This window comes from Lepus europaeus, chromosome 16, assembly GCF_033115175.1.
Source record: "Lepus europaeus isolate LE1 chromosome 16, mLepTim1.pri, whole genome shotgun sequence".
In the NCBI taxonomy this organism is placed as follows: domain Eukaryota; kingdom Metazoa; phylum Chordata; class Mammalia; order Lagomorpha; family Leporidae; genus Lepus; species Lepus europaeus.
Window position 1 is genome coordinate 43725386 of NC_084842.1, and position 15003 is coordinate 43740388.

The 15003-nt window shown below is 39.5% G+C and overlaps 1 protein-coding gene across 3 annotated transcripts in view; it reads left to right on the forward strand.

Moving 5' to 3' along the window:
- Nucleotides 1-15003, forward strand: part of CDCA2 (cell division cycle associated 2) — a 54098-nt gene that overhangs the window by 14355 nt on the left and 24740 nt on the right. For 2 of the 3 annotated variants that reach the window (XM_062213111.1, XM_062213112.1), the window contains exons 7-11: nt 1288-1372; nt 6178-6389; nt 9834-9915; nt 10369-10610; nt 13373-13448. In XM_062213111.1, the coding sequence (XP_062069095.1) occupies nt 1288-1372; nt 6178-6389; nt 9834-9915; nt 10369-10610; nt 13373-13448 (697 nt within the window). The remainder of the gene's footprint in view (nt 1-1287; nt 1373-6177; nt 6390-9833; nt 9916-10368; nt 10611-13372; nt 13449-15003) is intronic. The other variant, XM_062213113.1, reaches the window with a different exon arrangement.

The window sequence follows — 15003 nt, forward strand, 5'->3', positions numbered from 1 at the left end:
ATGCTATGTGCTCCTCAGATCTGGGAGTCTTTGGTTTCCTCTTGCTGTCCCTGTCCCTGGCCAGGTGCTATTTAGCACTTCCTCCTTTGCTCTGCTTGTTTCTTTCACATAGCTTTTGAGACTTCTGTAGCTTAAAATACCTATACCAAAGCCTGTCAAGATTATCCAAAGACAAGAACCAATGTGAATTTTACTAACTAAAGAGACAAATAATACCCATGAGGATCTGTTATCCTAACAGTGTGAGCAGGGAAGCTGATCTAATGATTGACTTCTGCTTCCCACTCATAATTCTGGTGGGAGATGGTAGGTTCTCATTTCTTTCCTGAAAGGAGCTGCCTACTGCCATTATAGTTGGAACTTTTTCTCTAAATCTCTGTCACTTAGATCCAGTATGTGGCCTGTTCATCTTACTTGGACTGGCATAGTGTTTGATAGTTATGAGACATCCTTGAGGGTCCGGTGCGTTCTATTTATATTTGAGTCACCTATAATCTTATAAGAACTTTGCCTAATTATTTGCATCTACATCACTATTTAAAAGTAATTTCTGAATTAATATGAATATTTTCTCCCTGGCCAGTAATATTTTCTTGTATCCTTAGCCATTGTTTGATAATTCCATAAAACTTTATTTTTAGAACTTTTTTTTTTTCTTTTTGACAGGCAGAGTTAGTGAGAGAGAAAGAGACAGAGAAAAAGGTCTTCCTTTTTCCGTTGGTTCACCCCCCACCAAGTGGCCATTGCAGCTGGCGCGCTGCGCTGATTGGAAGCCAGGAGCCAGGAGCCTCCTCCTGGTCTCCCATGCGGGTGTAGGGCCCAAGGACTTGGGCCATCCTCCACTGCCTTCCCGGGCCACAGCAGAGAGCTGGACTGGAAGAGGAGCAACCGGGACAGAATCCGGCACCCCAACCAGGACTAGAACCTGGAGTGCCAGTGCTGTAGGCGGAGGATTAGCCTAGTGAGCCGCGGTGCCGGCCTAGAATTTCTTCTTTAAAAAAGTCTAACAGATGGCATAACTTAATAGGTTTCAATAAGAGAACAAAAATGTATCCTCTAAACTTTTTCTAGGGAATGAAATTTGTTTTGTGGGATATTAAGGATACAATTAAGGGTGAATATTCCATTGTTAAATTTCTGCATATTTTGAGTATGCTAGATAACAAGAGTGACTGAACCCCAAATTTCCAGGTAATCCATAAAGCTTACTTAAATCTTCATAAAGCTATCAGTAATATTGTAAGTAAAAAAATTTAATACTTCTTTTTTCTTTAAATGTTTCCCCAGAAGTCGTCTGAACTTGGCTTAACAGAGCCTGGATGTTTAGTTGAAGGGTCTGTTCCCCTTTCAGAGCTCACAAAGGCGTCACATGGCAAGTATTTAATTTTTTCCTGATACCTGTGCCTGTTACACATTTGGTAGACATTTGTGATTAGTGTACGTGTACTGTATGCTGAAATTTGAGGAAACCCTAATGGTTCTCTGCCTTTTAGGAGCCCCTACCCTAATAGAAATGTTTTAGAAAACTATGCCTTACTTTTCCAGCAATCCTTTTATGACTGTTCAAACTATAGGCATCATACATGTTACTATAAACCCCACAAGATATTATTGTGTTTCCTTTAAACAATCATATAAAGGGACTTCAAAAACATTTATGGAAAAAAATTGGAATTAAAAGAAGTTTCTTTTGGTGCAAAAAAAAATTGAAACTCATGCAGTTTTTTTCATTATGTACATTTCCTTGAACTTTTTGAAGACCTCACATGTGCATGAATTTCAAAATTTTGCACCAAAATAAATATCTTCATTTTCTGCAAACTTTTCAAGTGTCCTCATATGAACTTTAAACAACTTGAAGAGGGGAAAAATCTCCCGGTTATATTTACCCAGATACTGACCGTCTCGGATGCTCTTTATTCCTTCCTGAGGATCTCAGTTTACTTCTGGTATTTTCCTTCCATCTGTCTGAAGTGGTGTATTATGAGGCCATAAAACCTGCACACCACACTAAGCAGTTCCCAAAGAGATAAGACAGGGAAAGATAGATTGGAAGATGATTCATAGTGATGGGCCTCATTGTTTAAACTAGAGTTGACTTCTCTGTTTCTAACTGGTTACTTAATAGCCCCTCAGAATTTTATTATATCTTAGTGCACCTTTAGGAAGAATAAAAAGATCTTGTGAAATGAGATAGAAAGTCCTTAAAGGGGTGAGCTTGGAAAGGAAGCCTGTGTGATGCCCGTGGTTCCTCCTTCCCCTCCTCTTCTTCCCCTCCTTCCTTCCTTCCTTCTTCCTCCTCCATCTAACCAGAAATCCCATCCAGTAAATCTCTGCCTACACTGCACCTGCCCACAGCTGCTAAATATTTGATGAGCTGCTGGCTTCATCACATTTTTTTCTCTAGTGGGCTCTTGATACCTTGGCACCTTCCTTAATCAATCCACCTTTCATACCTTGTTTTTCCCTTGCCCCCTCTGGGTTTTTCTTTTTTTAATATTTAGGTGATTGTAATTTAGTTCTTATAAACAATTTTTTAGTGCATGTCTCATGCAACATTTTTATTTCAGAGTACATGTGTATAAGTAATTAGATAGAATTCAGATTTTACTGGGCTTTTTCCTGCATCTTTATTTGCTAAATCTGGCAACTCTACTCAGGAATAAGGCAAGATGAAGTTCCCTGATGCCCTTTTGTAGTCCCTGGCTCATTCTGTTTGTTTGTTTGTTTGTTTGTTTGTTAAGATTTATTCATTCATTTGAAAGGCAGAGTGATACAGAGAGGGGCAGAGAAAGAGACATCTTTCATTTGCTGGTTCACTGCCCAAATGGCTACCACTGCCCAGGCTAGGCCAAGCCAAAGCCAAGAGCCAGGAACTCTACCCACATGGGTTACAGGGGCCCAAGTTCTTGGGCTTTCCCTGAAGTATTAGCAAGGCAATGGATCAAAGGTGGAGCAGCCGGGACTAACTGGTGCTCTGGTATGTAATTCTGGTGTCGCAAGCAGTGCCTCAGCCTGCTAAGCCACGACACCAGCCTTCCTGGCTTCTGTTACTGAGAAAATGAAAGAGATCAGAAACAGAGGTCTTGGGCTTCTGCTGTGTTTCTATAAAACTTTATCTGCATTTCCTGCTATTCCAGTGGAGATGTTCTTTTCCAGGACCCTTCCCCTTCATTATGGGCCAATTTCTACTGACCCTCCCTCTTCAAGCACCTTGTCTGAGTTGTCCTCTGTCTTTGAGTTAAATTAAAGTAAAATATACTATAATGTCTCATCTTAAACTTTTGTTGACCCCCCTATTCCAGTCCAGTCAGAACTTTGCCTCCCATTCCTTCTTGATTGTGTTCCAAATAGGCATGGTGATCAGCTATCTCCTCATTGCTATCCCATTAGTTTGCATACCTACTGAATACATTCCTCAGCACATTTGGTCTCAATAGATTCCTCTCCTGAGGTCGTGGTAGCATTGTAGACAGATATAGGCAGAATAACAGCCATACCCTTTTTAGTTCACTGGGCTTAAAGACATCATTCTTTTAAAAAGACTGTTTATTTAAGAGACAGAGGCTAACAGACAGATGGAAACCTGCTATCTGTTGCTTCCGTCTCCAGATGCCCACAACAGCCAGGCCTGGGGCTGGGCTGAAGCCAAGAGGCAGAAACATAGTCCAGGTCTCCCACATAAGTGGCAGGGACCCAACTGCTTGAGCCATCACTGCTGCTTTGAATGTATGCCACACTATGTCTTCTCCCTTCTCAAAATGTTCATTGGCTTTCCGTTGTACTTGGAGTAGTACCCAAGGTCCATACCATTTCTATTAGGTCTCACCTGACCTCAAGCTGCTTTTTTAGCTCTGTTTCCCTTGTTCACTCTCCCAGCCACACTGGCCTTGCTGTGCCTCTGCTATGCCAGGTACTTTCCTACTTAAGGTATTTTCACCTGGCTTTCTGAGTAAAAAGTTCTTCCCTAGATCTCTGTAGGCCTCACTTCCTCATGTTGTTCACACATCAGAAGGTGTCCTTGAATATTCAAAAACAGTAATAGCCTCCTCCCATCTTATACCTGTCCTCTACCTCTGTATTATTTCCCTTAACATCATGTATTAGTTCTTATGTATATTTGTTTCTTTAACTTTTTATTCTATTTTTAAAATCTAACAATATGGGAAGAAGGGAAACCAGAAACATAAGAAATAATTTTTTATTTTTATTTTTATTTTTTAAATTTATTTATTTTTTATTTATTTGACAGCTAGAGTTACAGTAAGAGAGAGAGACAGAGAGAAAGGTCTTCCCTCTGCTGGTTCACTCCCCAAATGGCTGTTACTGCTGGCGCTGCGCCGATCCGAAGCCAGGAGCCAGGTGCCTCCTCCTGGTCTCCCATGTGGGAGCAGGGGCCCAAGCACTTGGGCCATCCTCCACTGCCCTCCAGGGCCACAGCAGAGAGCCGGACTGGAAGAGGAGCAGCTGGGACTAGAACCCGGCACTCATACAGGATGCCGGCACTGCAGGCGGAGGATTAACCAAGTGAGCCACGGCTCACTTTGTTAATTTTATTTTGAGATATAGATTCATATACAGTTGTACAAAGTGATCTAAAGAAGTGTTCTAAAGAGATCCGGTTTCACTGGATTAATTCCATTTCACTCGGTACTGAGGTCTCACATAGTAATAACAGTGTCACAACCAGGAAATTGACACTGGTACAGCCTACCAGCTTGTCTTCAGATTTCATCAGTTTTACATTGCGCTCATTTATGTATATTTCTTCCCATGGAATTTTATCATGTGTATATTCATATGACCGTACTATAGTCGAGACACGAAGCAGTTTTATCCCAGGATCCCTCAGGCTACCCTTTATGGCCACAGCTCCTTCCTTCCAGTCCTCTCAGTTAGATTTTGTATTGTCTGTGCTGAAGGTTAGGGGAGCTTGAGGAGCACCTGTCATGTCCTAGGTGCCCCATATGTATTTGCTAAAGGAATTGCTGAAGCATAGGTTAGTGCTGTCTTATGAGGAAGAGTTTGGGGAAGAAAACATGGCATTGTTGTGGGGCATATTCAGCGTCTCAGTCCTGTCCTCTCTCAGTATCCTTGGGTTATTGGTTCCAGGACCCTTGTGGATGCCAAAATCTACAGATGTTCAAATCTCTTAAGTAACCTACGCACATACTCCTAGATACTTAAATAATCTCTTGGTTACTTATACCTAATGCAATGTACATGCCATGTAAAGTTGTTATATAGTATTGTTTAGGGACTAATAACAAGAAGAAAATCTTCACATGCTCAGTATGAATGTCATTTTTTCTAATACTTTTGACCACATGTGACTAGAATCAGTGGGTGCATGAACTGCAGATATGGCTGAACTAGTTTGGTAATCTCACCATCTCCTCTTCCCATTTCCACCACCCTTATGTATAGTAATGCTCCTGACTTCAGCAGTGAAGTTGCTCATGTGGCAGCACGCAACAGAATTTTATTGTGCAAGTAAGAGATGTTCAGGCAGATTAATGGATTATAGCTGATTCATGAGAATTTCTTCTTCTTTGTTGCAGATTTCCATGGTAACCAAAACTCCATACTTAACTTACCCTTAGTAGTCAGGTTTGAATTAAAACTGACCACTGCCAGTTCTCTGTTTAATATTTCCAAATGAAATGCCAGATGTTACTCCCTGAGCAGGATCTACCAAGATTGAGGGTTTTTTGTTTGTTTGTTTGTTTTTCTTTTTAGATTTATTTATTTAGTTAGTTGAAAGGCGAAGATATAGAGAGGAATAGAGAGCACTTCCATTTGCTGGTTCATTCCCCATATGCCTGCAATAGCCAGGACTGAGCCAGGCCAAAGCGAGGAGAAGCTGGGAACATGATTCAGGTTTCCCACATGGGTGACAGGAACCCAAGTACTTGGGCCATCATCCCTTGCCTTCCCAGGGACATTAATGGAAGCTGGATTGGAAGCAGAAGAGCTGAGACCCGTACTAGCACTCTAATGTGGGATGTGATGTCCCAAGAAGTAGCTTAACCAACTGCACTATAATGTTTACCCCTTGGTTTAAATTTCTTAAGAGCATGTTACTATCTGCAAATAGATAAACTATGGATATTTTTGATCTAGAGCATACAGATTTAGACATCTTCTGCCTCTCACATTTACATGTTTATCTTGAAGGACTCAAAATTGCTGACTGTGTAGAGGGTAAAGGGTGGAAGGATGCTGTTTATCTTGATACATTGACGACAGAAATGAACTCAGGCACAGTCCCAGACATCAGGTCACCAGCCTGTCCTGCCTACAAGAGGGACTTCCCATCCACTGAGACCTTTGTGCTTCGTTCTGTTCTGAAGAAACCCTCTGTTAAGCCATTTCTAGAGAGCTTACAGGTAAGGAGAGTTACATTTCCTAAAATGATTGAAAATTTATTGTGATTCAAAGCGATACCTCTCTGAAATGTCATATTTCATACTAGTTTAAGAGGAAATATCTCACTCTAAATTTTTCCTTTTCTCATTTATAGCACTATGTGGATGTGTGGAGTTTGTTTCTTTTTCTTTCTTTCTTTTTTTTTTTTTTTTTTTTTAATTTGTTTTATTTATTTGAAAGACAGACCTACAGAGAGAGGTAGAGACAGATAGAGAGGTCTTCCATCTACTGGTTTACTCCCCAGATGGCCGCAAGGGCTAGAGTGGGCCAATCCGAAGCCAGGAGCCAGGAGTTTCTTCCGGGTCTCCCACGTGGGTGCAGGAGCCCATGGACTTGGGCCATCTTCCACTGCTATCCCAGCCAGAGCAGAGAACTGGATGGGAAGAGGAGCAGCCGGGACTAGGACTGGCATCCATATGGGATGCTGGCGCTTTAGGTCAGGGCTTTAACCAACTGTGTGCCACAGTGCTGGCCCCTCTTTTTTTTTTTTTCTTTTTTTTGAGTGTGGTTACACAGTATGCAGAATTTAATAAAAGACCATAGTTTACAAAGGGTTCGTGATCTTAATTATAATTATCAACTATATAAGCATAATTAATTTTATTCAATTATATTAGTTAATCTATCAGTCTTTTACTTTACCTATCTTCTCACCTAAAATATTTGGCCTTAAAAATACCTCTTACAGCCATGCTTGTTCATTGAAACTCAGTTAATATGAGGAAAGAGGAAGATTATGAGAACTGGCTGGCATTTGTTGTGTAGTTTCTATTGGCAGTTCTGGGATCCATAAGCCATAGTATTCCTGGAAAGGTATTAGTCCCACTTAGGCTTAGAGGTTGTTAAATGAATGCAGAGAAGGGTGATGTTAAAATCATGACAGATTGTGCAAGCTAAGGAGTTAAGGGTGCCTGGATTCAATTCCAATCCTGACTCAACTTAGCTGGACAAAGTACTTACCCTTTTTATGTCCTGGTTTCCTTTTCTATAAAAAGATAGTATTTATACTATCTTATAGAATAATTTCAACTTAAAAAAATTATTTATTTGAAAGGCAGTGACAGAGAATCAATCTTCTATCCACTGTTTCACTCTAAAAATGGCCACAACAGCTGGGGCTGAGCCAGGCTGAAGCCAGGAGCCTGGAACTCCTTCTGGTCTCTCTTGTAGGTGGCAAGGGCCCAAGTCCTTTGGCCATCTTCTGCTGCCTTCCCAGGCACGTTGTCAGGGAGCTAGATTGGAAGCAGGACATTTGGGGCTTGAACTAGCATTCTGATATGGGATGCTGGCATCATAGGTGACAGGTTAAAATTACTGTGCCAAAACATCAGCCCCTAAGTTCAGCATTAAATGGGATATAATATGAAATTCTCAACAGTGCATCAAGTACAAATATTTTTTCCAAACCATAAGCTTTTTAACTTACAACTTTGCCTATACATTTGTTTTCAAAGCTAAAGTGAACTGGATTACTTCCTACGTACATAGATAATTAATAATAAGTTGCTTTTTTTTTTTTTAATTTGTTTATTCAAAAGTCGGAGTGACAGAGAGACAGAGAGAGAGAGAGAGAGGTTAAGAGATCTTCCATGTGCTGGTTTACTCCCCAAATGCCTGCAACAGCTGGGGCTAGGCCAGACCAAAGCCATGAGGCAAGAACCCAAGTACCTGACCATACTTTGTTGTCTTCTGGGAACATTAGCAAAAAGCCAGATCAGAAGCAGAGGAGCATGGACTTGATCCCAGGCACTCCAATATGTAATGTAGGTGTCCTAGATGGCAGCTTAGCCCTCTGTGCTACAACATCTACCCCTCAATTTCTATTTTAAATATTTTTTAAGTTAAAGAGCTGATTTGGTTCTCTGTTACATATACCACTGCTTTTTCATATCTTGTGCTTGTATAAGAGATTTAGCATCTTAATGATTTGTGTCAGTTTTATTTATTAACAATATCACACATACACACACACACACAAAATATGACACTGCAACCATTAAGTCCTGCCACTAGAGTCAGGTTTACAACCAGTGATCCTTTTACTAAGCTGGCCAAAGTTGATAGGCAGATAAAATTTTAGTTGATTGCTAACTTTTACGGTTTTAGTTAAAAATGAATCCAAAGGTAAACAACTTTGTTGTTTAGTTTATTTCAAAATATTGGTATATGCATTTTCGTAGTCGGGAAAATGAACTGACTTGAGAGAGAAAGAAAGGAGGATTGTTTGGGGTAAGACTGTTACTTAGAGCAACAGCAATTGTTGGAATGAGTGTATTGGAGAAAATGAGGGGCCAGCATTGTGGCGTAGCAGGTTAAGCCACCACCTTTGATTCTAGCATCCGAAATGGGCACTGGTTCATGTCCCAGCTGCTCCACTTCTCATCCAGCTCCCTGGTAAAGGCCTGAGAAAGCAACAGAAGATGGCCCAAGTGCTTGGGCTCCTGCTACCCACATAAGAGATCTGAAAGAAGCTCCTGGCTCCTGGTTTTTCTCTGGCCCAGCCCTGGCCTTTGCAGCCATCTAAGAAGTATACCAGCAGATAGAAAATGTGTCTGTGTGTTCTCTCTGTGTAACTCTGAGTTTCAAATAAATAAATCAATCTTTATTTTAACAAAAAGAAAAGAAAGGAAAATGTATAGCTCTCAAGAAGAAGTACTGTTCAGGGATTTAGCTTGAGGCTGGACAAGAAGGTAATGATTAAGATGAGACTTTGATCCAGTTCATAGACTTGACTCTTCCCTGCCAAAGTCCTGCATCCTGTTGTTAGGCTTTCCCCTTCTATATATAGGGTTTACAATATGCCTTCCTTTCTAACTTGCCTCTCTTTAATTTTCATTTGGGTAAACACAGAAAGAAAAATGTGACCTTCTTGTTTGTTTCTCAAGAATGTAATAATGTAGACAGGAGATTTAAACACTTATACAAGACATAATTCCCATCTTTAAAGACAAAACACCCTATTATACTTTTTATGTTTATTTTTTTCTTAAGAATTCTTTTTAGTTTTTTTAAAAGAATTTATATACCTTAGACTATTCTGTGTCTCATCAGTTATCACCTATAGTACCCCATAATTCTAGCCACTCTCATTTTCCCTACCTTCATTAGCTAGATCAAAGATGGAATGAATTTAAGTTACTGTTATACATTTCTGTTCTTTAATTTTGGCCTGAAATGCCTTTGCTAAAGTAATTTCTAGGCAACGCAGTTTTTCTTTGCAACTGATTCATAGTGTTTTAAGCCAGAAAATTATGAAAATAATAAGTCTTCATTTCTAGAGTTTTTGCTCTTGGCAGAAAAAATTCGAAATTGCCACTCTTAGTGACTATGTAAACATATATATATATATGTATATATATATATTTATGCACATAAAATTATTCATTGGTGTTTGTTTTGCTTAGGAACACCATGACAACCTCTGTGATGATGGGACTCCAAGCTTGATCCCAAATCTTGCAAACTGTTGTAAAGAACAAAAAGCAGGTAAGAAATTCATGTTTATTCTTATGCCTGGGCATATCATTTTCTTGTTAATAGAAGTTGCTGTGTATATGAAGTTTTTAAAGAACGATTTGTAGATGCCTTGATGCTATTGAAATTGCATGAGAATGAAACACAAGTGAGAGGGATAGAATCTCTTTAGAGTGCATCAGACATGTCCTATCCATTTTTACTTAATGGTGGAATTTATTAAGCATTTATTTGCTGATTTTATAAACTTTAAATATATTTATGCAAAATCTTACATTATAATATAGTACCATTTTTTATTAGTGATTTGCTCATTTTTCCCATTTTGAATTTGCTCTACAAACTATGTTTTTTGTTATACAGATTATAACTGAATACAGTTGTTTTAAATGATTCTGGTAGCTGCCTTTTAGATAAGTGGTAGAGCTTAATTTTTAAAAATATATTTCTGTTTATTATCTGTAGAAGATCAAAATTATAAAGCACCAGCCTTTCTGAATATGAGGAAGAGGAAGAGAGTTACTTTTGGAGAGGATCTGAGCCCTGAAGTGTTTGATGAATCTTTGCCAGCAAATACTCCATTGCGTAAAGGAGGAACACCTGTCCGCAAAAAGGATGTAAGCAGTATCAGTCCCTTGCTACTTGAGCAGTCACCAGTTCTGGAGCAGTTACCTCAACCAAACTTTGATGATAAGGGGGAGAATCTTGTAAGTGAAAAGTATGCAACAAACATTTATATTTTCAACAGGCCTCACTTGTTTTGCCCTGAGCAGTAATTATGCTTTGAAGTCATTTGACAGACTAAATGATAAACCATGGTGTTTTGTTTTGTTTTGTTTAATGATTTTGACAGGTAGAGTTACAGACAGTGAAAGAAAGAGACAGAGAGAAAGGTCTTCCTTCCGTTGGTTCACCCCTCAAGTGGCTGCCACAGCTGGCGCTGCGCCGATCCAAAACCAGGAGCCAGGTGCTTCTTCCTGGTCTCCCATGCGGGTGCAGGGCCTAAGGACTTGGGCCATCTTCCACTGCCCTCCAGGGCAACAGCAGAGAGCTGGACTGGAAGAGGAGCAACCGGGACAAAATCCGGTGCCCATATGGGATGCCGGCACCGCAGGCAGAGGATTAACGTAGTGCACAGCGGTGCCAGCCCCAAACCATGGTTTAATCTATTTTCCTTGTAGGTGTTTACCAATTTTTTGTTATGATGAACAATAATTACTTCCATAGGTTCTTGCAGTTAGCATATTTCATTGAGCCTAAATGCTGTTGACTATAAGGCCATTGTTTTATGTATCACTAAGAAAAAAATGCTAAAAATTAAACTCTGAAACAGAGTGAACTGTGTGATGTACTTAGGTTTTTGAGGCTTTAAGTTGTGAAAGAAGAACTATTTTAGAATTGAAATAGCAAAATATAAACTGCATTTTCTTCTAAAATACATTTCTAAAACTAGAATTATTGGATTAAAGCATATGAATGTTTTTGACTTTTTGACACATAATTGCTAAATTACCATCCAGAAAGTATGTGACAATTATGGATTCAAAGCCATATGTTTTTACTTTACCACACTTTAGGAACTCTGAATATTGGATGAAAAACATTTATTTTTTATTTATTTTTTCAAAGATTTATTTTATTTATTTGAAAGACAAGAGTTACAGAGAGAGAGGTCTTTCATACGCTGGTTTACTCCCCAGATGGCCACAACTGCCAGAGCTGCACCGATCCGAAACCAGGAGCCAGGAGCTTCTTCTGGGTCTCCCATGTGGGTGCAGGGGCCCAAGGACTTAGGCCATCTTCTGCTTTCCCAGGCCATAGCATAGAGCTGGATTGGAAGAGAAGCAGCCAGGACTAGAACTGGCACCCAAATGGGATGCCGGCACTTCAGGCCAGGGCTTTAATCCACTGCGCCACAGCACTGGCCCCTAGATGAAAAACATTTAGTAGTCTAATAGAAAAAGTTGACTTGAACCAATTTAGTTTCTTGGAGTGGTTTGAACACTCTTTTTACAAGTTCATAGGGCACTTAAATTTCTTCCCTTTGAACTTGGTGATTAATCATTCTTACTTGATTTTATATCAGGACAATTATTCATTCTCTCTCTTGGTTTTGCACTATGAAATAAGAATATTCTATTTCTGGCCAAGGTACATACTAGGGACTTAATTTATCCTTCTAAGTGAAATAACAAAAGGAAACAGAGAATGTCCAGTGTCCAGACATTGACCATTGGGAAGCACAACATAGAATTTGTGAGAGAAGGGTAGCAAGTGGTATGAGCCTTATGATAGTGTCTACTGACTGACCGTGAATCCGATTGAGTTTCCAGACCAAAAAACAGGGAGGGGCAACTCAGCAGAGCCTGGTAATCTCTGAGAGTTGGAAAGATGGAATGCTAGAGTTCCCAGGACGAAGTACTGGAGAAGAGAGAGCTGTACAGAGAGAACTCCAGAGAACAACCATACATGAAAAGATAATACATCATAAGTACTTGAGATTTAACCAAGGAATACAAAGTTGGTTACAAGTGTGAAAAATAATCTGTGTAATTCACCATTAGTCTAATAGAAAAAGCCATGCAATCATCTGAAAAACATTTATTAGACAAAATGTAGCTTCCATTTCTGGTTTTAAAAAAATTCCTTTGAGCAAATTGGTGATAAAAGGAATTTCTTTTTCTTTTAATATTTATTTATTTATTTATTTGAAAGTCAGGGTTATACAGAGAGAGAAGGAGAGGTGTAGAGAGAGGGAGAGAGGTCTTCCATCTGCTGGTTTACTTCCCAGTAGACCGTAATGGCTGGAGCTGGGCAGATCCAAAGCCAGGAGCCAGGAGCTTCTTCTGGGTCTCCCATGCAGGTGCAGGGGCCCAAAGACTTGGGCCATCTTCTACTGTTTTCTTCCCAGGCCATAGCAGAGAGCTGGATCGAAAGTGGAGCAGCTGGGACTTGAACCAGCAGCCATATGGGATGCTTCACTGCAGGCATTAGCTTTACCCACCACTCCACAGTGCTGGTCCCAAAAGGAATTTCTTTCAAAAGTTTTACCTATTAAAAATCAACCTAGCAGTTAATATCTTAATGGTGATGATATAAGAAAGATTTGATATTTGTGTTTATAGTGCCATTTTACCCTGAAGTTCCCTTAATACTACTACAATGTTAGATTGTTTATTAATAAATTTTTTACCATTATGTCTGATTTCACTTCATATTTACTTTTATTTTGGTGGATTGTGGTTTTAGTAAACACATTTTCATTATAAAGATTGGTAAATATTATTATTATGTGTTTCCATATTTGATTGCTTTGTTTTGCTTTGACTTTTTAAAAAAGCCTTTATTTACTTTACTTGTCTTTGTAACCATTACAGCTCTTTCTGTCAAAATGAGCCCTAATCATATTTCTTTGGGGCATATTATATTTAAGGATATCTGATTTCTCCTCTTTCTTTCCTTTCTTTAGGAAAACATAGAACCATTACACTTAACATTTGCGGTTGGGAGCCCTATTAAGTCTTCAATCACTGAGACTTTTTCAGGTAATAACTTTTGTTTAATTATAAATAAATGTCATTTTAATATTTGAGTACATGAAACTTAATCACTTTATTTTGTGTTTTGCAATTTTATATTTGTTAGAGCAATATACTCAGTTTTGCAAACCCAATGATATAGAAAATTTGTAAGGAGTCACTTATCCCTTCTTTCCCATTCCAAGTGCTGTACTTTATTTATTTATTTTAAAGATTTATTTTATTTACTTGAAAATAGAGTTAGAGAGAGAGGTAGAGACAGAGAGAGAGGTCTTTCATCCTCTGGTTCACTCCCCAGATGGCCACAACGGTCGGAGCTGCGCTGATCTGAAGCCAGGAGCCAGGAGCTTCTTCCAGGTCTCCCATGTGGGGTACAGGGGCTCAAGGACTTGGGCCATCTTCTGCTTTTCCAGGCCATAACAGAGAGCTGGATCGGAAGTGGAGTAGCCAGGACTAGAACCAGCACCCATATGGGATGCTGGCACTTCAGGCCAGGGCTTTAATCCACTGTGCCACAGCGCCGGCCCCAGTGCAGTATTTATAATCACCCATATTTAACTTCCTTAGATAGGTACCCCCATTTTTCAATCTGCTGTAAGCTGTAAGAGCTGGCCTCTTCAATGCTTTCAGTGTCAACAGTAAACCCCTATTCATGGTTTGCACAATGGAAATGATCTGGATTGAAAGGGTCACTCTTAAATATCCAGATTTCTTAACAACATTAATATGGCATTTTTGACACATCTATGCATACTTCCCAAAGTTTCTGAATTTTTTATGATCATAAAAAAAATAACAGATTTCCCAAAATACCATAGGAAGAGTATTTAGGATGGGGATCTTTATTTGTGTGTCTTCCCTGGTCAAAATTTTTTGTTTCATTTGTTTAAAGATTTATTTTATTTATTTAAAAGGCAGAGTGACAGAGAGGTAGAGACAGAGAGAAAGAGATCTTCCATCTGTTGGTTCACTCCCCAAATGGCCACGATGGTCGGGGCTGGGCCAGGCCGAATCCAGGAACCAGGAACCCAATCCAGGTCTCCCACATGGGTGGCAGGTATTCAAGCACCTGGGCCATGCTCTGCTGCCTTTCCAGACACACCAGCAGGGAGCTGGATCAGAAATGGAGCAGCCAGGACTTGAACCAGGCTCTGATAATGGGATCCAGCATTGCAGGTGGCCCAGCCCACTGGGCCACAACGCTGGCTGTGGTCAAATTTCTTTTAATGACTTTTCGTTGATACTAAGATTACTAGCATAAAATCCAAGCCATGTGTTAAAGTAGAACCAAAGTTTGAACCAGATTCTGTCACATCCCAAAGTCTGTGCCCTTAAACATGTTATGCTGTCTTTCATTTATACTGTTAAAAGCAATACATTAAAATTTTTCCTAAACTCTGTGAAATTAAATAAAGTGTTTTCATGCTTATATTTATGCCCTTGCTGCAATTTCGTTGTACGCGATGTATCTTGGAATAAATGTCAGTGAAAATATGTGCATTTATTGTAATATGATTTAGTCTATTGTCTTAGCATGATAATACATTAAGCAGTCACTATG